Below are 25,041 nucleotides of genomic sequence, written 5' to 3' on the forward strand. Positions count from 1 at the left end.
GGCAGAGAGAGAGAGAGAGAGAGAGAGAGGCAGAGAGAGAGAGAGAGGCAGAGAGAGAGAGAGGCAGAATCTGAAGCAGGCACCAGGCTCTGAGCTGTCAGCAGACAGCCTGACGTGGGGCTTGAACTCACAAACTGTGAGGTCATGACCTGAGCCAGTCAGACACTTAACCGACTGAGCCACCCAGATGTCCCGAATGTTTTCCTAATTTAAAGTTGAAAGTTAAGCATTCTTCCCACTTCCTGAGGCACAGGATAGTGAGCACCTGCTATCCAGAGGAAACAGATGGGAAAATTCCCAACAAGCTGGTTGTAATTTGTATCAAACGGGAAAAATTTCTCTTGCTCATTCTGCAATCCCACTGGTCACAATGAAAGCAATCTTTCTATAAATGTCTCTTTTCCGGAAGGGGAAGTGTGCGGAGATTTAGATTTTAATTAACTCTGACCTACTATTAACGAAACCCATGTAACTCTTAGTATCTGCTAGTAGGAACCCACAGTAACGAACACTGTAGACTATGTAGTGAACTAGAACCATCTTTCCCTTCTAACCAACTGAAAGCTTACAGTATAAAAATGAAATGTTAGAGAAGATATAAACATGGTTGCATTTAACTGAAGAATTCTTCCAATCCTTCACTGTCAGGGTGACAAGATTCTATACATGGAATTAGACTTTCCATTTGAAATGGTCAAAGTGGGCACTGTAAAGAATACTCCATAGGAGATAAACATTCATCGTGTATTTCAGAAGAAAGTGACTGCTTCAAAAAGCTACAACTTTGGGGTGGTAAGGGTAGGATTTCCTGTAGTTTGCTAGCTTACCAAGAAATGGGGGGAAAAGGACTGGAAACATACCTGGATCAGCTGCAGTGAAAGGAACACCATCAGAGGTATAAAATGTTGGTTCATTCTAGGATGAGTCAAAGTGATACAAATATGTAACCATTTCCAAATTGATTTTTTAAAGCACATGAATTAATGAAGCATGGCTGATATCACTCATCTGCATCTGATAATGCAAGAACAAGCAAAAACCTAACTTCCTAATAGCCATTTTCATTTCATTGGGAAAGTCCATGGTTTTCAGATTTCTATTCTCTCAAGTTCTTGTGGCTCTAACCCTGCTGTCTATTCTCGGTCACACTCGTGATGAATTGTTTTGTGGTACACTGTGATTAGCATTGTGTCAGCTTATTTTTAGTTGTGGTTCTTCCCTCCCCACCATTTTTAAAAGAATTTCCAAGACTGGGCTTATAGAAGCAGTCCTGCATAGTTGCATTATGCTTGGTTATGTTGGGAGCTTCAGGGCATTATTGACCTGGTCACCACTTTTATTTTAACTTACTACAACATACAATGTAATAGTTTGAGATCTGGGCCTCTGATTATAAATTCTCTGGAACTGCTTCCCAGAATCCCTATACTCAACCAAGTCCAAGCCTTGTTGATCTCCCTTGCCACTGGATGGATCCTTCTCCAGTTCACCCTTCCCCTAGAGGATTCCACATTTCTACTCCTATTTACCTAGTCTGCTGGCTGCCATGTGACCCGAAGCCAATGAAAAGTTATTAGGCATTAAATTCTGAGACTATCTTTATGTAACTCATCTAGAAATTTCCAAAATTTGGAGCCAAGCAACAAGCAAAACTTAAAATGAAAACATTGGCATACCATAAAATAATTAGGATCATTTTCAGGTGTTGCTTCTCTGTATGTTGAAGTTGCATGGACTCTACCCCAGTTACTTGACCGGAGTTCTACAAGCTTCAAGAGCATCTGTTTCACATCTCTGCAGACAGAAGATGAAAAGGAGTTAAGTATATCCACCAGAAGTGTTGTCAGACTCCAGAATACCAGAGACTCCTAAAACTTTGTTTTATAAATTTAACATGTATATCCAAGTGCTTTGATTTTCTAGATGTTTCCTGTACTTTAAGCAGTCTTGATATTTGTTCCATCTGTGACTATATGGTTCTTAAAGGTAGTGGCCATTCCACATTTTTATGCCTCTGGACTTTACACTGGACTTCCAGTACTTTACCGAAGTATTTACTGAATAATTTAAAGTCCGAATCATTTTACTTTTTAATGAACTCCTATCTTACCACAGGAAAATCTTAACTTTTTCCATTTATAAACACAACTGAACAAAAATGGCTAGGTAAGCAGAAGCCATGCATAAGATATTCTATCTTTAAAGAAAACCTTTCTCTAGATCTAGAAGATTTTAATTCTTCTGATATATAGCAGATTAAAAACCCCACAGAAAAAAAAATGGAGATCTACTGGCCATCTACCTACCTGCTGCAATTTGCATCTAGGACAACATTTTCAATTCTCTGAATAATTTCCTCCATATCAGTCTTTCCTTTTTCCTTCCAAGCATCTTCCAAAACTGACCCTGTCAACTAAAAAAGCAGGGATCAGTAAGATTTGGAATTCAAGGAAGTACAGAAATCCTATAGAAGTATCAGCAGCAATTCAAGCATTCTTTGAACAAAATTAATTTGGCAAGTTAAATATTCCCAATTATATTCTACCATCTAACAGGCAGGAAATCTCTATACCCTCTGTTTTTCTTGACGGAGAGAAACTCAATCATAGGTTTTGTGTGTCCATGACTATATGGTATGCTCCCTGTATGAATAAAATAGGCAATAAGATTTTAATCAACATATCACTTATTGAAATATGCAAGTATAGAAACTCTGAATTAACAAAAATATAAACTTCATTGAAAAAGTGAGTTAAGGATATACACAGGTAATTCATCGTAACAAAAATGGCTAACACAAACATGAAGGAATGGTTAAATTCACCAATGATTAGGAAAATGCAAAATAAAATGAAATTTTTGTTTATACTCATTACCCATGACAAAACAGAAACTAGGACCAGTTGGATCATCATTGATATGAATATGGGGAAAGCGATGTACTCATTCACCATTGGTAGGAATGTACTATGGTTTAGTATTTAGAAGAGAAATTTGACATTCATCAAATTTAAGGATGCAATGCTCACTGGCCCACCCACTCTTTGTGTGGGAACTGAACCTACACAAACAATTGCACATATGGAGATGAAGTGATTCAAGAGGTAAATCTTCTGTGCCAAAGATCTAAGATCTTTGTTAGATCATAAAAAAGCAAGTCACAAAGAGGAAGAAAGATCTTATTTATAGGGGCACACATACAGACATGGGAAAGGAAGGAAAGGAAATTTAGAGATGGGGGTGAAGAACTTCCATTTTTTGCTTCTACATTTGGATTATTCCATTAAAAAAAAAACAGTACATGCTGCTTTTCCAATATTTAAATTCAAGAGTAAACCAAAAGGCCAACATTTAGAGTAGAAACTTAATTTTGAATTCACACGCATACTATGCATACTTTCGGTCCTCTGAATCATATACAAATGGGGTAGAACAGTGAATTTCAAGATAAACAGAAGTGAAACCTACCTTCAGTAACTTTACTGCACAAATTAAGTTGTCATCCATAGGATTGGAAAAGAGGGCATTCAGCAACTCCCGCAGACCAACCTGAAGAATATCTGCTCTTGTAACCTGTCCATTTGTTCCCTTGATCTTTTGGGAAAGAATGAAAAGCAACCATGCCAAAATATCACAGATTAGTGAATGGTCCGGTATGTTGGCAAAATAAGTGTTTGCAGTTAAACAATATAAAAGACAGAAATCCTCTGGTATTTTCACAAAATTAGACTTATTTTACATGTATTTAAAACCTCTAGGGGCGCCTGGGTGGCGCAGTCGGTTAAGCGTCCGACTTCAACCAGGTCACGATCTCACGGTCCATGAGTTCGAGCCCCGCGTCGGGCTCTGGGCTGATGGCTCGGAGCCTGGAGCCTGTTTCCGATTCTGTGTCTCCCTCTCTCTCTGCCCCTCCCCCGTTCATGTTCTGTCTCTGTCCCAAAAATAAATAAACGTTGAAAAAAAAATTTTTTTTTAAATTAAAAAAATAAAATAAAACCTCTAATAGGGGTGCCTGGGTGGCTTAGTTAGGTGTCCGACTTTGGCTCCGGTCATGGTCTCACAGTTCATGGGTTCGAGCCCACATCGGGCTCTGTGCTGACAGCTCAGAGCCTGGAGCCTGCTTCTGATTCTGTGTCTCCCTCTCTCTATGCCCCTCCCCTGCTTGCACTCTCTCAAAAATAAACAGCAAAGAAGATAATAAAAACCAAAAACTTCTAATAAAACCAGGAAACCTCAGGGATGCCTGGGTGACTCAGTTGGTGAAGCGTCCAATGCTTATTTCAGCTCAGGTCATGATCTCACATTTTGTTCCAGCCCTGCAAAGAGCCTGCTTGGCATTCTCTCTTCCTCTCTCTGCCCCTCCCCACTCTTGCACACACTCTCTCAAAATAAAAAGAAAAAAAAAAAAAAAAACAAAAAAAAACAGGTAAACCGAAAACTACAGGTAAAAATTTTCATTTATCATACATATGATCAGGATAATCTAAGCCTCCTATATAAATTATTGTTTCATAAAACATTCTCTGTTCTATTAAGATACCACCTTTTTTGGAACATGCAGCATTTTACTCTGCTTTTTAGACTATTTAAAAATACTGTTTGGCATCAGAATGGTCTAAGTGTCTTAGCTCTCCAGCCAGAAGAGACTCAGACTCAGGAGCCATACCTCATCTTTATTTACACTTCTCACAGACATGGCATCATTACTTCCACACGGGTAAACACTCAACGGCATTCTTAAAATGACTCTTCATTTACAGCACATTTTTTTTTTCTTGAGAGAGAGAATATCCCAAGCAGGCCCCAAGCCCTGAAGAGGGCTTGATCCCACGACCCTGGGATCATGATCCAAGCTAAATTCAAGAGTAGGATGTTTAACTGACTGAGCCACCCAGGCGCCCCTTACAGCACATTTTAGATGAGTGCTCTTATTTTGGCTTATATTAAAATTAAACTGAAAAAGATTAATGCAGGAGATTTTTTTTAAAAGTTATGTCCATCTATGGTAAAAAAGGGATAGTAAATTAAGCACTAGATCGGACAGAGACCATTTAGATGCACATTTGATAGCGGATTCATGGGTGTTTTCAGTGGTGTTTATGATTAAGTCTTCAAATCAAAGTTAAAGCAGGTATAACCCATATATGGGATTAACTAATCAAAAAAGCAAATCCTTTACAGAGTAATATTCAGCACTTAGTTGCCTAGTACAAGCACATACTCAAGTATACCACCAATTCACAAACTTGTTTAGTTATACTTCAGATAAATGCATTTTATGTGGAAGATTCATATATAAAATGGGACCAAGGACTGTAATTCTGGGTGAATTTGGGTAGGAAAAACCCCCAGAAATTCTCCTGTCCCCACTTCTAACTCAAAGCTTTGTGTGTTATAGACTGCTTGTGAACCACCATCTAAAGTCCACATACGAAATGTGTGAAGATTCAAGAAAGTATGATTTCAAAAGCTTAAATTTGCATTGAAACCACGGCTTCCCAAAAGTACACAAAGACTAAAATTCCCAGTAACTACTTCCCAACACCCTCCTAACAGGAGAAACAAACATTACAGACGTTCCATTAAGACACACACCCACACCATTGCCTGCAGGTACAGAGTCATTTCTCTTTCCCCTCGCCCCTCTTCAACTTCATCCTTAATGTAAAGGTGTAACGCAAATACAAATTCCTTACCAAGGTCAGTTTATGTTCTCAGGTTTTGTCAGTACTTAAAAAAAAAAAAAACAAAAAAACAAAAAACTTTGTCCTCACCTCCAAGTTAAGATAAAGTTCTCCCAGGAAGAGTACAAATGCATGGAATCGTTTTCGAGTCACTTCATCCCCCTTGGCAGCTTGATCTTTAACTTCATATTCAGTCCGACACCTAATGAAGATAGACCTTTTATAATCTCACATTGCTTTGTTTTTTGTACAAACAAGACAACCATCTGTTGGTTTCACTGTTCACAAGCAATAAAGAGATAAGTACAATCTTCTGATTTTTTAGGATAAGAAGTGTTCCTGTTTATTGGAATTTGCAGTGCTTTTTCATACTAAGGTTCCTAGTTTTAAGAAACTGATGCGTTTGTCATCTGTTTAAGCAACATAGGTTTCATGAGGTACATCGTATATTGGCACCACAAAGAAAAACTGCCTCACCTTTGTCTTCTAGTCTTTTTGTCAAGAAAGCACTGTTTTTACCCAAATTATCTCTGTAAAATGTTCTATTCTGAATATATGAACTTTAAAACACATCTTAAGAAACATGTATAGATGGGTCCCCAACTGAAAATACAATGAATTTTTATTAAGCCCATTATTCTTTTAACCTCCATTACACAAATCAGAGAAATGAAAAGTCTCCAATTGAAATTCACATAAAAACAGAAAGCAATGAATTTGGTCTCAATATCCCAGAGACCAAAAGGAGCCAAATAACTTAGTTTCCCTTGCTTTGTTCCCACTGCCCCCCTCCACTTGGCCCATCTGCCATCCTAGAAGTTATCTAAAACAATCACAATAAACCTGTCATAACCCATGTCAGTGAATTATGGTGTCTGTTGCTACTAAAAGGATTTTTAGAATGTACTTTAAATGTTTACCAATTTGGTGTTAAATATTTTTTCTTATCTCTCTTGAGAAGGTGGTGAAAGACTCTAGGAAAGTCATGTTTTATAAAGCTGATTTTTTGAGAGTTCTTTTAAGGACAGAAGTAGGGGTTTATGGAGACTGAATGGCTTCCATGTATGAGGGACCAGTTTAGCTTGGCTATGTCAAATTAAAAAAAAATTTTTCTCTTTTCCTAAAAAAAAAAAAAAAAAAAAAAAGTCACTGCTTACCAAGATTTTACCTTGGATCAGCCCGTGAATCAACCATAAACCCAGTACAGTTTATCGTGTCTATATGACTTATAGCTTAGAAGCTACATTAAATGAGCAACATTTCGTTTGAGTCAGATATTTGTTACTCTCTAAACATTAATTCCTCATCAGAACAAAAGTTGCGATATCTCTAAGTAAAACACCCCGTTTAATAATGGAAAGGATGAGCTAATTAATGCCAGTTATCCAAACACCTTGTGGGCTATTCTCCTTTTATGACCTTGTAGGTAGGAATTTCAAGGAAATGATCTGTTTTCTAAGTGCAATGACTATTCTATTATACATTAAGATATGTTAATGAATATGCAAAGGTAAATTCGTACCCCTGGGCAGCAATGGTTATCTAGAGAACAACCCACACCTCTAAACTAATCTTTTTAGGCTAAAGACCTAATTAAAGGCAATACATGCTTATTTCAGAAAGGTTAAAAACAGAAAAGTATAAAAAATAAAGTCACTACAACCCAGAGATAACGGCCATGAAGGTTAACTTTTCTTTTTTCCTAAATATGTATACATTTCTAAGTTAGGTAACAGAATCAAGCCCTGCTTTTCACTTGTTAAAGGATTAGCACTTACGTTAATATCTCCGACAGTAACACAGTACTATGGAAGCTCCAAGCTCGGGTAGAGTCAAGAGAATCAGAAGAGGTTTTCAACCATGGCTACAGACTACAATCATTTGGGGAGCTTTAAAAAACCCAGGCTCCACCTCAGTCCAATTACATCAGAACTTCCAATGAGGACAGGGTCTCAGCCCTATTTTAAGTCTCTGGGTAACTGTAACGTACAGCCAGGGGTGAGCAGTCCACAGGAACAGAAGCCAGCCTTTCTGCCATGCAAGCTCCTAGAAGTGCCCACTTTCATATCTTTCCAGGAGTTATAAATACAGGTTAAGGCTAAATAGGTTTTTAAAATTTTATCATTTATATTTTCCCAAATTTTACCTATTCAGAGCCATTTCAAATATTTCTATTAAAATAATTATTTTTTTCTTACCTCATTCCTAAGAGGCCCGTCTTTTCATATTAATGAGTTCATTGCCATTCATATTAGATAAATGAGTTCACTGCCATGTGTTACAAATTCCCGTTTTTTCTTTCCTTCATATAAATTTAGGACCCTTCCTCCCCACCCCATATTATAATTTATATGTAATTAGGTTTAATCTTTTGTTTTAGGACTTATGGATAGGTTGGTAAAGCCCTTTTAAGCAAGACCTAAGATTTAATTGTTAGTTTCTTAGTATTTAGTGTTTCACTTTTGAGTCTTTTACATATTTGAAATATATTTTGGTGTAGACAGGAACCCATCTTTTTTCTACCCCCAATGAATGGCTAGCCAGTTGTCAGCAGCACAATTTACCTTCTACATACATATCTGAAGTAGGACCTTCATCAAAAGCCTTATTTTCAAGAGTCTCTGGAGTCACTTTTGGAATCCTTATTCTGTTCCAGTGCAATTTAACCAAATTATGGAATACACTACAACCATTAAAAGTATCCTTAAAGAACTAATGGACTAACTGTAATAAACTTGAAGACAACCCTGTAATTGAATAAGACGATTCCAGTAAGAAAATGTTTCCCTAGATTAGCTTATGAATTCAAAGTCATGCCAAAAAGATCTAGTAATACCAAAAAGATTTATGTAATTTCACATGTTGATTCTAAGGTTCTTTGGAGAAAAGCAGCATGCAAGAATAGCAAAGGAAACTCTACCCAAAAACTACGGGGAGGAGACTAATATACTAGGTATTAAAAAACTAGAGCTTTTTAATAGTATCATAATAAAATAAAAATAGAACAAGTAATAAATGGAATATAATGAGACCCAAATATTAGGATGTAGTTTAAGGAAGTTAACAGTTCAAATCAGTAAGGAAATGGATCATTTTAAAAATGGTAGGGATAAAACTCAAACTAGTTCAGCCTGTAGCAATTAGGACCTATTCAAATTGAAAGTACAGAGTACTAAGAAATACATAAGTGATCATATTTAAGATCTTGGAACATGAAGGGCCATCTAAGCACAAAACCAAAAGCAGAGATCATTACAGAAAAAAAGAGACTGATATGTGGGACTATAAATTTTTAACAGTACATACCATACTATAATACAAGAAAGAATGGTCCACCCTAACTTCCCCTGCAACTTTCCATAATACACACAGTCTTTAGAAAAGAATCGTCGAATTCTAGTAGGTTTAAAGTTTTCCTTTAACTTCATATGTTCACACTGACCTTTGAAGCAGCAACTGACGAAAGTTGCCACTCTGTGGGCTAATTGTCAGATGATGGGACAGGTAATTACACAGGCGAGCTCCCATGTAAGAGAAATTTGGGATAGATGTGGCCTTTCAAAAAGAAAAAAAGTTGTAACACAAATACATTGTTATTAATGCAAATACTTAACAGCAACATTCTAAGAAAAACATTTCCACCCCTAAAACTGACATTATACAAATGAACAAGTCTTTATTGTTTGGCGTAAGGAAATTAAGTTAACGCTCCCTCCCAACTTCATACCAAGAACAAGAACAAAGGAAAATGTTTAAGGCAAGTTCTCCCCACAATTTACTTGAGGTTACCAGAAAGCAAATTAAGAAGATCTCTTTATACTAGCCAATTTTTGCATAGGATGTATACATGTGCTCAGTTGCACAGTGCTAGTTATGAATAAGAGTATTTGCCAAACGATTCTTTTTCATGGTGTTTTTTAGGGCAAGGATAGCAGAGACTTTGGCATCTAGCAGTCCAGAACAACATTCCCAGGCCTGCATGGAGACCTTAGACATCAATTACCCTCCATGGGCTTCTGCTTGATTCCTAGGAGAGGTGATAAATGGTACCTGGTATGAGAGATTAACACTTAAAGAGTACTCCAAAAACACTTGGGGTAAAGAGGAAATGAGAAGCTCTTCCAAAAACTAAGACAGTGCAAGACACTATGTACCGAAGATAGTACTGCTTTGGCTATGTGAAACTAAGTTTTAACTTTAATTACAGCTTTTAAAGAACAGTAGAGACAACATGGCTTACTACCCAATATTAGGTAACACATTAAAAGGCTAAGGGACTCGACCAAGGTTACAAAAGGTAGTAACTAACCAGAGAGTAGAGATGTAACGGATGGTCTGATGCCTCTCTGACCCGATACGGAGTCTACTTACGGAGTTGTGGTAAATCTTAGACAAGTCACTTAACTTCTGTTAAGATGTGTAGAAGGGAGAAGAGTAATACCTTGCAACCATGGAGGATTAAGTGAGTTAATTCATTACATGTTAAATGTTTAGCATTGCCTAGCATACAGTACCTATGTTATAATTAGATCTTTTTATTTCATTGCTCACAAGGGACCCTTGTTATCACAGCAGACAGACTGGGTTCTCCTGAGATCACGTATGCATATCTGGTACCACAGAAGACTTGAAATTCAAAAATCATACTTTTCCCATTATGGACATTGCCGGTTTTCCTTTAGTTTACTTTTAAAATTATCACATACAACTTAAAAGGCAAGAAGCTCTACAAGGCTTGTTATTAAATGTCATACTTCCCCACTACACCTCACCTTTACACTCCACAGACAACCACTTTCAATTCTTTCAGCTGAAAAGGTTTCAACCTCTGTATCTCTATGCTCCGGGATTTCGGTTTAGTTATTATTTCTTATGAGTTTCCCACCATGGAAAAGGAATATCCAGTTTTCACCGGATATTCACGTAACACTACTCCATTCTGCTATTTGCCAATCTTTCCATCTACCAATGTCGTTATACCAGGATCTGATTGGTTTTGTGTTTCCATTTATGGCTGGACCACATAACACAGATTTCTCCTTTCCTACACAACTTTGTTTTCCCTGGACTTGATTTTTCTACACTGTTCTTTACTTAAGTCTCATTGATGTTACCCCTAAACTCACAAGTTTTTAAGTTTCTTAACATCTTCAACCACAGCAGCTATGCTCACCTTACCAGGAATCATGCCTGGAGTCTTCTGCCCTACGCCAGCAAAGCCTGGCCATCATCTTGGGATCTCCTTCACCACCATCTAGATAATCCACTTAGCCGCTCCTCTAAAATGCAGTTTCCTAGTTTCTACATCTTTGTCCTTGGCTTAATTCTTTTTGGTGGAGTACTTCCCTTCAAGAACTTCTCAAGAAGGGTTACAATAAAACTTCAAACTGGCTACTCAGTGCAAAAAGAGGGAGAGGGTCTCTCTTTCTTTTTTAAAGATTTCCAAGCAATCTTTTTAGTCTCATTCCAACCTTGTCCTAGAGCTTTCCAAAGGCTCTACTCAGTAAATCAGGGGGGATTTTCAGTTTTCCTCACTGGCTTGGAATTCAACTTTTTTAGATCTGCCAAGTCAGTTACCACTCACCCACCTGCTTTCTAGTCTCCATCTCTTCTCCTCATCTCAGCCCCTACAGGCTTATGGCTTCTTAAAAATCCCATCATTTTAGCAGTATTAGGGGAGGAATCAAAGTTGAATATGTAGGTTTAATCTGCCATTTTTATAACAGGCATTCTGTTACTATACATTCCCTCAATGAAATGTAAAAACAAGTAAAAACCTGTATCACTGACACAGAGTATCAAAACTTAAAATAAGGAATACATATTCTAAGAATTGGCTTTGAGACAATCACAAAAACTGTAGTTTGTCAGGCTACAATCCTTTTGTCCAGCCCTGAAGAACTAGAACCAGGCAGCCTATGAAGTGCTGCAACTAAAACAGAAGAGAAACCAGAAAAGCAATTTCAAGTATAATTTCTCCATTTTCTTCTCCTACCTAGAGGCCAAAAGTAGGTATGAGGACAAATAGAGCAATTCTATCTTCCTAAAATCTCAGGCATGTTCCAAATCTGAGAGTTGCCGGGTAATACCAAGGGGTCCACGAACTACCCAGAACCAATTGTAAAAGCAATCAAATGAAACACTAAGTAGGATGAAAATTATCCAGCCATCATAATCACCCTTCCATATACTCCAAATTAACCGGCCACCATGATCACCCTTCCAAATACTCCAAATTCGAGTTGCTCTTTCAGCAAGGACTTAAATAACACTTGTGTTTATAATTCTAGTCCCCTCCCACTGTTTTTGGTCAGTTTCAAACACTGCCCTTAAATTGGTCTTCAAAATCTAGTGTTATCTAGTTGCCCCCCTTAAAATAGCTTTAATGTATCACTGATCAATACACTAGGATCAAAACTAAACTTTGTGTGAACAATCTAGAATTACGGAATTAAGATGTAAATCCTTGGAAATTTAAGATAGAAGCATTAATGTTAAGACTCAACAGTGTTTTATGGGTTTTTTTTTTAAATGACTCCTTTATGAGGCAAAAAAGTTCTCCCATGATTTTTTTCTCTTAATCCAAAAATGCTATATAATTCAACACCTAAGAGAAAAGAACTACAGTTAATTTCAGATCCTTTAGAAACAGAGTGGGATGGAAAAAAGGTAGGATACTTACCTAGCCTTCTTCATAAATGTCTTAACATTCCTTCTGACTGACTGTACAGAGCCTTGAATCTCCAGTCTGGCTCCAGCCCTAGATCCCCACTACAGGGATTTTATACAACAGAGACTTGAGAGCTCCCAAGAACCTTAAAGAGTTAAGGAGTGTGGAAGCCAGGAAACATGAACCTGGCCTCCCTGAAGGAGCAACACCACTCTTGGGCTTCAAGGAAGCTATCTGATGATCACCCATGCCATCAGCCAACCTACCTGTTGATAGATGAGTTCTACAAGTTCTTGCAAAGCATCATCTGTAGTAACCCAGCCATTCAGGGTCTCTGCAAACTGCTCAATTTCAGTTTCAAAACTGCCAGGCTGTTCTGTGAGATGATTCAAAAAATCCTGAACATATTCTGATAGAGTGGGATAATCCTCACAACCATCTTCATAGGATTCCTATAGATCAAAAGTTAAAAACAACAACAACAACAAAAAGTTTTAATCCTTGAAACTGGCTAAAAAAACTAAGGCAGCTTTAAGGTGAGAAGTCTCTAGAACAAATGATCCTTCACACGATAAAATTTGTTATTTTCTTTAGCAAAATTAAGTCCACTGAACTATTCTTCCTTCCCCAATAGCCGAAGTGTTACATTAAAGCAGAAGGACACCACCTAACTGGGTGGAAAATGGTCTTCTCATCCCTGGCAGATTTATAAGATGAATGACAAAATTTAAACCAATATTTTAATATAACACCAATATAAAAATTAAGATTTTGATCTATTTATGGGTACAAGAACTGCGATTTGCTTCAAAGTGGGAAGGGAGAAGAGGCCACAGATAGAGACATTAGAATGCCCACAGTTAGGTCACAGGTACCTAACTGTTGGGGCCATGTGGCGGGGGGGGGGGGGGGGGCGCGTGGGTCATCACACTCTTCATATTCTTACAGTTATTTAACAATTTCTATATTGAAAAAAGAACCCAGTAAAGTCTGTCATCTGTTAATTCCCAAGGACAGAGAAATATATAGTTAAGGGACTACAAATTTCACCACAGTGTAACTGGCAGACTTGGGCTGCTATATCCAGGCTTCTAGCCAACCTTGACTGTAGCAGTTTCCAACTATGTTTTACCACGATCACCTTTGGTAATTTTCAGTCTTTTAGTAAATGGCAAGAGGCTGAACAGGGTGAGTACTGCAAAAGGTTTCAGATGCGATTATCAACCTGGATACTTGCAATGCCTCCAACACCAACCAAAGTATTCTGAAATTTGCTTAATAGTTATGACCTAATAAGAATTATACTAATGAAACTTACTCTTTTCCAAAAGGAGTCAAATGAGAAACCACATGAAAGAATTATGACAACATAGAAGCATTTTATGAAGAGATTAGGTTCTAAAGCCAGTGAGTGCATAAAGAAAAAAAAAAAATCAGGAGTCCAAATTTTCCTTAGTAAAATTAAAGGGATGCTACTTTACATTAGTTGCATGTACTATGAGACGCACTAAGGAAATAAGACCAACTGCAGGAAGAGCAGATTCACGTGCCCATATCATGCTCATAGCGTTTGTTGAGAAGAGCAGGTAAACTGATACATTAAATGTTCTGATCTCAAAACTGAATGCAAATTAAATGACTCTCCTCTAGGGGCACCTGGATGGCTCAGTTGGTAGAGACTCCTGATTTCAGGGTCATGAGTTCTAGGCCCACGTTGGGTACAGAGCTTAGTTAAAAAAAATAAAATAAAATTTTAGGAGCACCTGGGTGGCTCAGTCGGTTAAGCTGCCGACCTCGGCTCAAGTCATGATGCTGCAGTTTACAAATTCAAGCACCACGTTGGGCTCTGTGCTGACAGCTCAGAACCTGGAGTCTGCTTCAGATTCTTTGTCTCCCTCTCTCTCTGCCCCACCCCTGCTTGCATTCTCTCTCAAAAATAAAAACATCAAAAAAATTAAAAAATAAGATTTTAAAAATGACTCCACTCTAAAATAAAGAAATTAACATTGATGAAATTCAAATTTATTCATCATAAACATTACACCTATATGACTGAAGATTAAATGAGTTAATAAGTAAATGCCCTTAGACCTGTGACTAGCACATAGTAAGGCATTAAGAGTTCAGCAAATTTCTACATTTCTGGGAAAACAGTAAAACATTACAAATGCCACAGTCATGTTCTCATACCTAAAGAACCACACCTAAAAGCATCTGAAGAACAGAATAAAAGTCCACACTTCTTGGTATATAAGAGGATACCCTGATTAATAAGCTATGTATAATATGCGACAGACACTGTTAAGAGCTCTGCAAGCTTGTCTCACTTAACCCTAAAAAACTTGGCACAGATGGAAGAAACGAACCCAGAGCAGTTAAGTCACCTTTGGTTATTTATTCAAAAGTGTTCACTGTTGAGTTCCTACTAAGTGCCAAACACTGTTCTAGGTGCTGGAGGGGTACTGTCTTGGCATGAACAAAGGAGACAAAGTCCTCCTCCAGTGGAGCTTATCTTCCACCATGGAAGACATTATTCACATGTTAGGATATCCTATGAAAAAAGGTGGGCTGAAAGTAATATAACACTGTAGATTAACTATATTGGAATGAAAAGAAAAGCAAAAACAAAAAAAGGGAAGGATTCAGAAGAGTTAACATCTCATTTGAAGATGAAAAGAAAAACAAAATAAACCCAGCCATACAAGTATCTGAGGCTTAGAAAGTAGGCTTACAAAGCACATAGGCCCCAGGGCGCTTGGGAGACTCAAGTCAGTTGAAAGTCAAACTTTGGTTGAGGTAGTGATCTCAGGGTTCAGGAGTTCGAGCCCCACAGGAGGCTTGCTGCTGTCAGAGCAGAGCCCAATCCGGATCCTCTGTCCCCACTCTGTCTGCCCCTCCCCCACTCGTGCTCTTTCTCAAAAATAAACATTTAAAAAAAAAGAAAAAAAAAAGGGCAGCACACAGGCCTCAAGACGATAGGTGCTTATCTGATACCTTTAAGAAAAGCCAGAACAGACACTGAAGAGGGGGTAATAGCTAACAAGATCAATGAGGCAGATGGGAAATCACGTACAATCTTAGGGACCACACTAAGACTGGCTTGAAAGCCAGTGGAAAAACCATTGGGCAAAGAAGGTTGGAACAAGGAAAGACCATGTACCAACTTAAGTAATTGCTGCAGTCACACAGCTAGTCAGAAGAACTGAGCACAGAACAAACCCTGTGGTTCTAACCTCTATGCTACACTCCAAGGAACTGACAAAGGCTTAAATTCCAACTTTGACATATGTACAAGAATATTCATTGCCAACAATCCACCTAACAATCAACAAAGAACTGGCTAAATATACCACCTTATATCCATGTAATAGATCAAATAGCCACTTAAACACGATAGATTTACATCTATTAATACAGAAATCACTAATGTTAAATGGGAAGAACAGAACCGTATTTTAGGACAGCTTAATTTTAAGAGATTTGGAGACGGTGAAAATTTCTGGAAAGATAGACAAGGGATAACAGCTCTGGAGCCCATGAATGTTCATATTGTAAATAGTGACCACTGTTTTATAAAACTGAAAGCAGTTAAGCATTATAAATGCATACATTAAATACACTTAATATTAGCTACATATACATTTTACATTAAAAATACTTTGACATATAGAGTTTTATAGATTTGGAGTGTCCTGTTACTACTGACAGAAAAGCAGGAACCCGACACATCCTAGCTGAAGGTATTAATTTCTGGTTTCTATCAAATGTCACTCACTGTGGCAAAAATGCAGTCTCAAAGAAGCAGAACTCTTTTAAGAGAACCCAAAGTCCAAAAGTAAAGAAGGGAGAGTAGAGCTGTTCTGATTATAAGCATTACAGGGGACTGGTTCACAAGCTGCCATTTCAAGGAAAAAAGGAAGCACAGAGTATTCTGGACAGACCAGCACTCCGATGTGTTTGCATTATTTCTCTAGTACCAGATTTTTCCAAGTACAAATTTCATCAGTCTTCAATGTGGAGTTAAATGGCTTTTAAGCTGAGGGATGAAGTTTTACTTATTTTTCTTAGAATTCTGTGCCAAGAGATTAGGAGGGACAGTTAGACAATGCACTTTTCATGGAAGACTTTGAATACATTGGTACAGAGAAGACCTTAATCCAAAGCAACAGGAATAAAAGGAAACCGATCAGACACCTAGACGGTGGCAGAGTCAAGACTACTTTAGTTTGAAGGGGGCAAGAGTGTGAAAGACAAACAGGAGTCAATATACTGTTTTTGGCCTACACAGCTAGTCAGAATATAAAAAAAAAAAAGGCTTGCAGAAGATAAATTCTTTTTTTATACTTGAATTTCAACGTGAGATTCTCATGAACAAGTCAAAACAAACACAAGGCAGGAGTTCAGAGAAAGAATTAGATTTCAGTATCAGTAGACAGGCAATGGTCAGATTCTAAGTGACAGGTAGGATCACCAAGGCAGGTAATAAAATGTGGGGGGGCGGGGGGAAGAACCTCAGGGGACTACAGTCTGAGTGAAGAAGGAATGATCTGCAAACTGGAAGGATGAAGAAAGCACTGCCCCAGTGGCCAAAGGAAAAAGAAGAGGTGGTCAGAGGCAAATGCTACAGAAAAATCTTAGGAGTTGAAATCTGAAAGAACAATGGTTGCAGTCTTAGGAATGAAACACTAGGCAGAGAGAGGGAAAAATTAAAATTGGTATCTTAAATATTCAGTTTTTATAAAAAGAGGAACTTCTAAAAGACTGAAAAGGTACCCTTGGCCCCTAGCACAGGACCAGACTCACTGGGACTTGTTAAACTGCACAGATCATACGGTGGTCAGTCTACTAAGATGAGGGTTAAGAGGACAATAGATTTTAGGGGTACCTGGGTGGTTCAGTAGGTTAAGCATCTGACTCTTGAATTCAGGTCAGGTCATGATCTCCCGGTTCGTGAGATCAAGCCCCATATCAGGCTCTGCACTGACAGTATGGAGCCTGCTTAGGATTCTCTCTTCGCCCTTTATCCGCTCGTGCTCTCAAGGTAGATAAACAAATAAATAAAAAGAGGACGATAGATTTTAAAACCCAAAGAGCATCAGTAAAGGTCACAAAAATAGTACCAAATCAAATAGGGGGATCAGCCTACAGAGGTTTGATCACTGAGAAGTAAAATAGTACTAACAGTGAATAAGTTTACATTTAGGAGAACATCACTATTGAAAGGCAAAAGAAATAGGCAGTAACTTGAGGGGAACATTCTTAGAAGAAAGAAGGGATTTTGACGGGTGGGGATTTTTGTTTCTTAATAAATGCTTTGTGAATTCCTATGTAGAATTTTTGGTTCTTGTAAGTGAGCTGTGATTAAATATTCAAGATGTAATGGTTGATCCGAGAAGAAGCAATAGCCAGGAGTTGACAGATACAGCAACTCCCTGGTAAGAAAGCATAGAAAGCAGGAAATTCTAGCAGTGGGATTAGAGGAAGGACTCGAGGATAAAAGGGTTCAGAATCTTGGCAGGGTTGAGAAAGCACAAGCAACTATCATAAAGGCTTTCAGAAAAAAGTATGAGTACTTGAGAACAGATCCAGTTCAAAGATACCCAGATTTTCATGCATATCAAAGCAGACTTAAGGCACTTTTATTTTGTTCACTGCTGTATCCCCAGCGCTTGACTCACAGTAAGAATCCAACTATCTGTTGAATGAGTGAGTGAATATAACTAACTTTGGATTATGGCTACTGTTATCTGTCACAAGACCCTATCCTAAGAGTCAGGGAGAAACCAAGGATACTGCCATTCTGTGACTAAGTGGACAGAGTAAAACACTTACCTTTGATAGAGGGTAAAAGGGTAAATGAGGAAGACTAGAGAATGCACCAGAGCAGGGGTAGCAATCTTGAATGATTATAGAATAGAGGCGGATTACAAACAAATGAGGCAAGCCAATGAGCAATTAGAGGTCATGTATTCCATCTAAGGTGGCTGCCTCCATTCAGCTGCAGACAATTTTTTGCTCTAGCAAAGTTAACAGTCCGGTACAACCCCATCTTATGATTTTAACAGAAACCAGAAAATTTAGATTTGCAACATTTTTTTTTTAAATTTTTTTTTCAACGTTTATTTATTTTGGGGACAGAGAGAGACAGAGCATGAACGGGGGAGGGGCAGAGAGAGAGAGGGAGACACAGAATCGGAAACAGGCTCCAGGCTCCGAGCCATCAGCCCAGAGCCTGACGCGGGGCTCGAACTCACGGACCGCGAGATCGTGACCTGGCTGAAGTCGGACGCTCAACTGACTGCGCCACCCAGGCGCCCCTAGATTTGCAACATCTAATTTAAGTACTATTAAACAGGCCTTTAAAAAAAAAAAAGGAAAAACAATGAGGGCCAAAGACGACACACCTGCAGGCCACACACGAGCCATGGGCTTCTGGTTTGCAATCTGTTCTGGCCAATTGAGCATAGAAGAAACTAATCTAATAGAAGATATCAAGGAGTGCCTAACAGAGGACAATGGCTCAAAATAAGTGGACCAACATGGCTCTGTAGCCCAGGAGTCACCTGAACTATGTAAACTAGTTGATACAGAACTCTGGAAAAAACAAAAAACAAAAACACAAAAAAACACATCCCTATCATAAAATGGCCCAACAGGGAGACAAATGGGAAACAGTATGTGGCTGTCTGAAAGTGCTCTTCAAGAGTTAATTCAACTACTCACAGCTCTCCAATGGTTCTTTTCCTCTCCGAGCCAAATACAACTTTTTGGCAAGAATCCAAGCTGTCCTCGCTTCTATTTTACATGACTGACATCAAATCAACTGCTCTTTCTGAATGCCTATCCTTTCCCCTTCCCGGCCACAAAGCTTTTTTTTGTTTTTTAAGTTTATTTATCTTCAGAGAGAGCACGTGAGCGTGCACACGTGAGTGAGTATAAGTGGAGGAGGGGCAGAGAAAGAGGGAGAATCTGAAGCAAGCCCCTTGCTGTCAGCCAAGAGCCCATGTGGCACCCGAACTCATGAACCATGTGATCACGACCTGAGCCGAAATCAAAGAGTCAGACGTTCAACTGACCAAGTCATCCAGATGCCCACCAAAGCTTTTTCCTACGGCAGTCTAAGATGCATGGAGTTTCTAAAACATGGGGTACAGTTTTTCCATACCTTTTCTATCAAATATGGAAGGAAAGCACTGCCCCCCACCCAAGAAGCAACAAAATAGGTGTGCCATCATTAGTTATCAGGTAAACACAAATTAAAACCACAAGTAGTGGGGCGCCTGGATGGCTCAGTGGGTTAAGCATTCAACTTCGGCTCAGGTTATGATCTCATAGTTTGTAAGAGGCCCACATCAGACTCTGTGCTGACAGTGTGGAGCCTGCTTCAAGTTCTGTGCCTCTCTCTCTCTCTCTGCCCCTCCCCTACTCACACAGTTTCTCTCTCAAAAATAAGCAAACATTAAAATTTAATAAAAAAACACAAGTAGATACCACATACCCACCAGAATGGCTAAACTTAAAAACAGAAATTTCCAAATACTGACAAGGAAGCAGAGTAAGTGGAAATTACATACTACTCAGAGTGTACACTGGAACATTCTCTTTGGAAAACTATTTGGCAATCTCCATTAAAGTTGGCTACCGGTGCAACTGGGTGGTTTTGTTGGTAGAGCATAAAACTCTTGATCTTGATGTGGACTTCAAGCCCTATGCCGGGTGTAGAGATTACTTAAAACCTCTGGGGGGGAAAAAATGAGTTGACCACCCTATGTCCCTGCAATTCCACTCCTAGGTATGTACCCATGGGTAGAATAGCAGCCCTATTTATAATAGCCCCAAAGTGGAAACAATCAAATGTTTATCAAGAGACAAAGGGAAACAGGTGCCTGGCTGGCTCAGTTGGTAGAGCATGCAACGCTTGATCTCAGGGTCATGAGTTCAAGCCCCACGCTAGGCGTGAAGCCTCCTTAAGATTAAAAAAAACATTTTAGAGGAGACAAAGGGGACAAATATTAAAACAAAAACAGACAAGATGGGACTGTGGTATATTCTCACAATGGAATGCTAGATTAAGTCACCTTCAATTATAAGCTAAAACATGGATTAATTTGAAGGTCAAAAAAAGTGAAAAAAATATATTCTGTATGAGTCCTTTTATACAAACTTTGAAAACAGGCAAAACTTGTAAATCAAAATAGTAGTTAACCTGGAGAGCAGTAATGATTAGGAGGACACATAGGGAGCTTTGTTAATGTTCCTTTTTTTGGTTTGGACACTGGTTGCTTAAGTGTTCATTTTGTAAAACTTTGAGCTAACCTTTATGTACACTATTGGGTTAAATGTCAGTAAAACTAAGAAATTAGGAAAAAGAAGACTTCTGTGCTAAAGTATCATTTTAACCCTCTAATGGTTCCTGCCCCACTTATCTACAATCAATTGCTATGCATTTACCCAGGACATATTCCCAATTGTGTTGTGTTTTCTCCCACTTAGAAGGAGTTCAGTTTATTAAGTTATTGACAAAAATGAACCTGAAAGTTTAAAAGTTCTTCATACTTGTGTAAACACTTTATCAAAACCTCCTACGTTTCTTTAGTTAATTACAACCAGAAACACTTGTTTTAACATAATAGCGTCCAGATGTGTAACATTAAAAAGCTTACCTCAAATTAGTCCGCAGCAGAACTATGGTTTAATTTACTCTAAAACTACCAATGAATATTCAGTTATCTTGCTGAAATCCAATTTAAAATCAGCTTTGCCAGGCCATTATTCTATAGATCATCCACTTAGTCTGGACACAAATTTTGTTATTTTTTTAATGTAGTTTTTTTAAAATTTAATGTTTATTTTTGAAATAGAACCAGAGAAAGTGTGAGTGCACAGAAGCAGGACGGGGGGGGGGGGGGGACAGAGGATGGGAAGCCAGCTCTGTGCTGACAGCAGGGAGAACCCCATCAGGGGCTGGAACTCACTAACCTGAGAGCATGACCTGAGCACAAGTCGGAGGCTTAACCCACTGAGCCACCCAGGTGGCCCTGGACACAAATTTTAGTTTTATATATTGAAAGTGCCCTAAGTATATCCTTTACTAGGCTAGAAATACTCTATAGATACCGGGGATACAGTGAAAAAAGACAAAAAGGTCTACTCTCAATTTACATGGATATTTTGAACATCACAAACCACAAAACATATTCCTGAATCTGTCTGGTTTCTTGGAGAGTGTAAAGAATTCATGACGTTTTTATGTGTAGTAGAAAGTTCCATAATACCGATTAATGACATAAAGTAATAATCACGTTATTCCAGTAATATTAATCCAGAATTGTAGTAAAAAGGCATACTTACTGTATAATTAGAAGAATAACCTGATGGATAAAATTCAGGAGCGTTCACAGACAGCTTAGACATTAATACAGGAGCTACAACCACCTGGGGTTTAGCCATTGCTGACTCCAAGTTCTGCTGTGGGATATTATCCTGTGAACTAGGTGGAGCTCTCAGGGGCCTCGTTTGCTCTGAGAAAGGAAAAACGGGGTGTTAGATGCGTTCATTCCTTTGTATAGCAACTTACTATCTGCTGAAAAGCCACAGGAGAAGGACTGGTTTTTAAGAGTTAAACAAGAACTGTCACGAATATTAAGGTTATCGCCAGGATATATACAGAAAGCCTGCAAAAAGGAACAATAGGCTGCTTTAGCTCATTTATGGCCATACCTGCCTCCTAAATGAATGCTCGAGAGCTTTCTTTTTCCTTTTTTCGTTTTTAAGGAGTTAAAAGAGGTGGTTGCACGCTTAAGGTCTCCCTTTCCAAGGCTGGGAAGGGGGAGGCGATTTTTACTTCCTCCCCGGACGGCAGAACTCAGAGACCGCGCATTGGGCCCCTCCCCCCAGCCGGGGCGCACAAAGGATTCCGGCAGCCACCTTCCAAACCCCGTTCCGGGCCCGTCCCCACCCCGGAGCAACCGGGCCCCTCGGGGAACGCTTTCGGGGAACGGGGGGGTTGGGGGGGGGTAGAAGGAAAAAGAGCGCCGGCCTTGCCGCGCGCCAAGGGCCGTGGGGAAGCGTTGGCCCAGGAGGACAAGGTCCCCTAGAGCGGCTCCGTACCTGGGAGCGCCCCGGGCCGGGGAGGCCTCTGGGGGCCGGCGGGGACCTCGCACTGGGCCCCTGGCGGCGGGGCCGTCCTGGGCTGGCGCAGCGGCGGCGGCTGCAGGAAGCCCGGGGCTTTGGGCTGCGGCGGCGGCTGGTGCCGCGGCCGCTCAGCAGCCCCCGCTCCGTTCGGGAAACCGCCGCCCTCAGGCCCGCCCCCTCCGCGGCCCAGGCCCCGGCTCCGGCCCCGACCAGCACCTGGGGCCCGATCGAAACCGTCCGACATGCTCCTCCTCCTCCGCCGCCGGGGGCCGCTGCCGCTGCGCTCGGGAGAGGACGCCGGGGGGGAGGCGCCGCGGGCCGGCTCTCGCCGCCGCGCTCACTCGGGCCTCATGGAGGAGGAGGGCTGCGGGCCCCTGCGCGGTTCCTTGGCGCCTCGGGCGGAGCGGACCGCAGCCAGAGCACCCGCCGAACCCGCCGCTCCAGAGCGCCCGCCCCCCGCGGCTGCCCTCCGCTTTTCGATTCTCCCCCAAACCCGGCTCCCCCGCCTTCGGCGCGGCGGGGGCGAAGGCGGGTCACAGCGGCCCCCCGCGGCCCGGAGGCCCCGGGCGCGTCCTCCGCGTCTGCTGCGGTTCGTGGCGGGCTGGGTGCCGCGGCCCAGCAGGCCGCTCGGCCAGTGGCTTCCCGGCCAACGGACAGCCCTGCCCGACGCGGGGACCGGGCGAGGGCATCTCGGCCCACCCCCCGGGGCGGGCCGAGAGGAGAAAGGGGTGCTCACCCCAGGCAGGCCTTACCTACGCGGTGCCTCTCGGTAGAGAAGTGCGAGACTGACGGTTGATGCCAGGAAAATAAAAATACGGGGGGAGGGGGCGTGGAGGCAGCGCTAGGGTTCGCGGACGCGCACCTCCGTGGGCGCGCAGGTGTGTTCAATGACCCGGAGCCGGCCGGCCCGAGGACTGGCCCGGAAGGACCGCTGCGGGAGAAGCTCCGCCACCTGTCTGGTCGGCCGCGGGGGAGGGAGGGGGGAACGCAATCAAAATGCACCTCTCTCCCCCGCCCCTTTCAATTCACATAAGGTAGTTATCAGAGTAGGTCCTACCTACTGTGCCCAGGCTTCAGTCTTCTCTTTTCTCTTCCCGTCCGGAAATGTTCACAAAATGCACTACCTTTCAATGAAATTACCCTCTTTTTCGTCGTCTACCAGTACCGTCCAATAAAAATATAGCGCGAGCACAAACGCAAGCTACTTATGTAATTACAAATTTTCTAGAAGCCACATTAACGAGTAAAAAAAAAAAAAAAAACAAAAAACAAAAAAACCCCAGGTGGAATTATTTTAATCTATTTTACTTTACCGAATATATCCAAAATGGTATTTCAACATGTAACTAATACAAAAAATGTTAATGAGATGTTTTCCCCTTTCTCGTACTAATTAAAACACAATGTGTATTTTATACTTGCAGCACGTCTCCGTTGGGATTGGCACATTTCAGGTGTTCAGTAGGTACATGTGGCTAGTGGCTACCGCATTGCACAGCAAAGTTCTAGACATTACTTATGTGTAAATTATTGTTTTTGTCAGGTCTGGTGCTGTGACAGCCAAATGAAGAATGAATGTAAGTAATGAAAAGGAGAAAAAAATCATTTCTTTACTGTTATACTGAAATATCCTCACAAACTCTGATTGTAGCCCTTTATATTAAGTCAGGTTTAATGTTTTTCAATCTTGTCATCTTGAGAATCATTTCAATTAGGAACAAAACTCATGTTAACCATTTTCTCTTCTTACTAATAAAAACAATATTAACAGCTTCACCTAAATGAGTGAGAAGAATGGCTTTAATTACGGCAATCCTAAATAAATGATTCATGCTGTTGATTGTTGGCAAAAATTGAAGGGAAGGAAGCCAACAAAAAGTAAGGTTCTTTGGTGTGGTGAAAAATGTAGGATTCAAAGTGGACCAGAGCTTGGCTTAGATCCTGGCCTTGACCCTTAAAGCCTGTGTGATCCTAGGTAAGCCAGGGATTTAGCTTCTCTGAGCCTCATTTGCCTCATCTTTAAAATAATAAGTATGTTGTAGCACTGAGTATTTATTACAAAGACAAGACAACAGTGTAAAAATTCGATGGGGACATTGAAGTCCATTCTTTTATGTAGCGGTCAGTCACTTCTTACTTTTCTGTTCTTCAGGAAGGACTCACAAACTGTATATTCCAAAACAGTGAGAGTGAGTTATCCTAATGTTCCATTAGGTAGATACCCTCGACCTGTGCCAGGCTTTTGGTCGCATTCATTACCCTCTTGTTCCCCTAGGAACTTTGATGATGGCTAGCACTTTCTTTACACCTGAGACATTCTTATCTGAGACTAAGGCTACTATGCATGCATGGAGACATCAGGGTATCTTTAATTGAGATGTTATCCTGTGCCTTCTCCCTATTTACTGTTATGTAACTTTACCCCTATTCTTATGAGATGTGAAAGGTAGACTTAGAGATAACAGGGATGGATTTAGCTTCATCACAATAACAATAGTTAATATTTAGTATGTGCCAGCCATTGTTTCAAGAGCTTTACTTTTATCATTTTAT

General features: G+C 40.3%; 1 protein-coding gene across 3 annotated transcripts in view; it reads right to left on the reverse strand.

The window, feature by feature from the left end:
* Nucleotides 1–23,457, reverse strand: part of PAIP1 (poly(A) binding protein interacting protein 1) — a 35,212-nt gene extending 11,755 nt beyond the window's left edge. Inside the window, exons 1-9 of one of the 3 annotated variants that reach the window (XM_040496609.1) lie at nucleotides 23,241–23,457; nucleotides 21,706–21,875; nucleotides 12,621–12,806; nucleotides 9,127–9,239; nucleotides 5,775–5,886; nucleotides 3,469–3,594; nucleotides 2,307–2,413; nucleotides 1,677–1,794; nucleotides 861–915 (exon numbers count right to left, since the gene is read on the reverse strand). In XM_040496609.1, coding sequence (XP_040352543.1) covers nucleotides 861–915; nucleotides 1,677–1,794; nucleotides 2,307–2,413; nucleotides 3,469–3,594; nucleotides 5,775–5,886; nucleotides 9,127–9,239; nucleotides 12,621–12,806; nucleotides 21,706–21,804 — 916 coding nt within the window. In that variant the 5' untranslated portion in view covers nucleotides 21,805–21,875; nucleotides 23,241–23,457. Of the gene's footprint in view, nucleotides 1–860; nucleotides 916–1,676; nucleotides 1,795–2,306; nucleotides 2,414–3,468; nucleotides 3,595–5,774; nucleotides 5,887–9,126; nucleotides 9,240–12,620; nucleotides 12,807–21,705; nucleotides 21,876–22,464; nucleotides 22,969–23,240 lie in introns of those variants that run through there. The other 2 variants (XM_040496591.1, XM_040496603.1) reach the window with 2 other exon arrangements.
* Between the last annotated feature and the right edge of the window lie 1,584 nt (nucleotides 23,458–25,041).

Source organism: Herpailurus yagouaroundi, unplaced genomic scaffold (assembly GCF_014898765.1).
Source record: "Herpailurus yagouaroundi ecotype Mexico unplaced genomic scaffold, PumYag 29, whole genome shotgun sequence".
Taxonomy (NCBI): domain Eukaryota; kingdom Metazoa; phylum Chordata; class Mammalia; order Carnivora; family Felidae; genus Herpailurus; species Herpailurus yagouaroundi.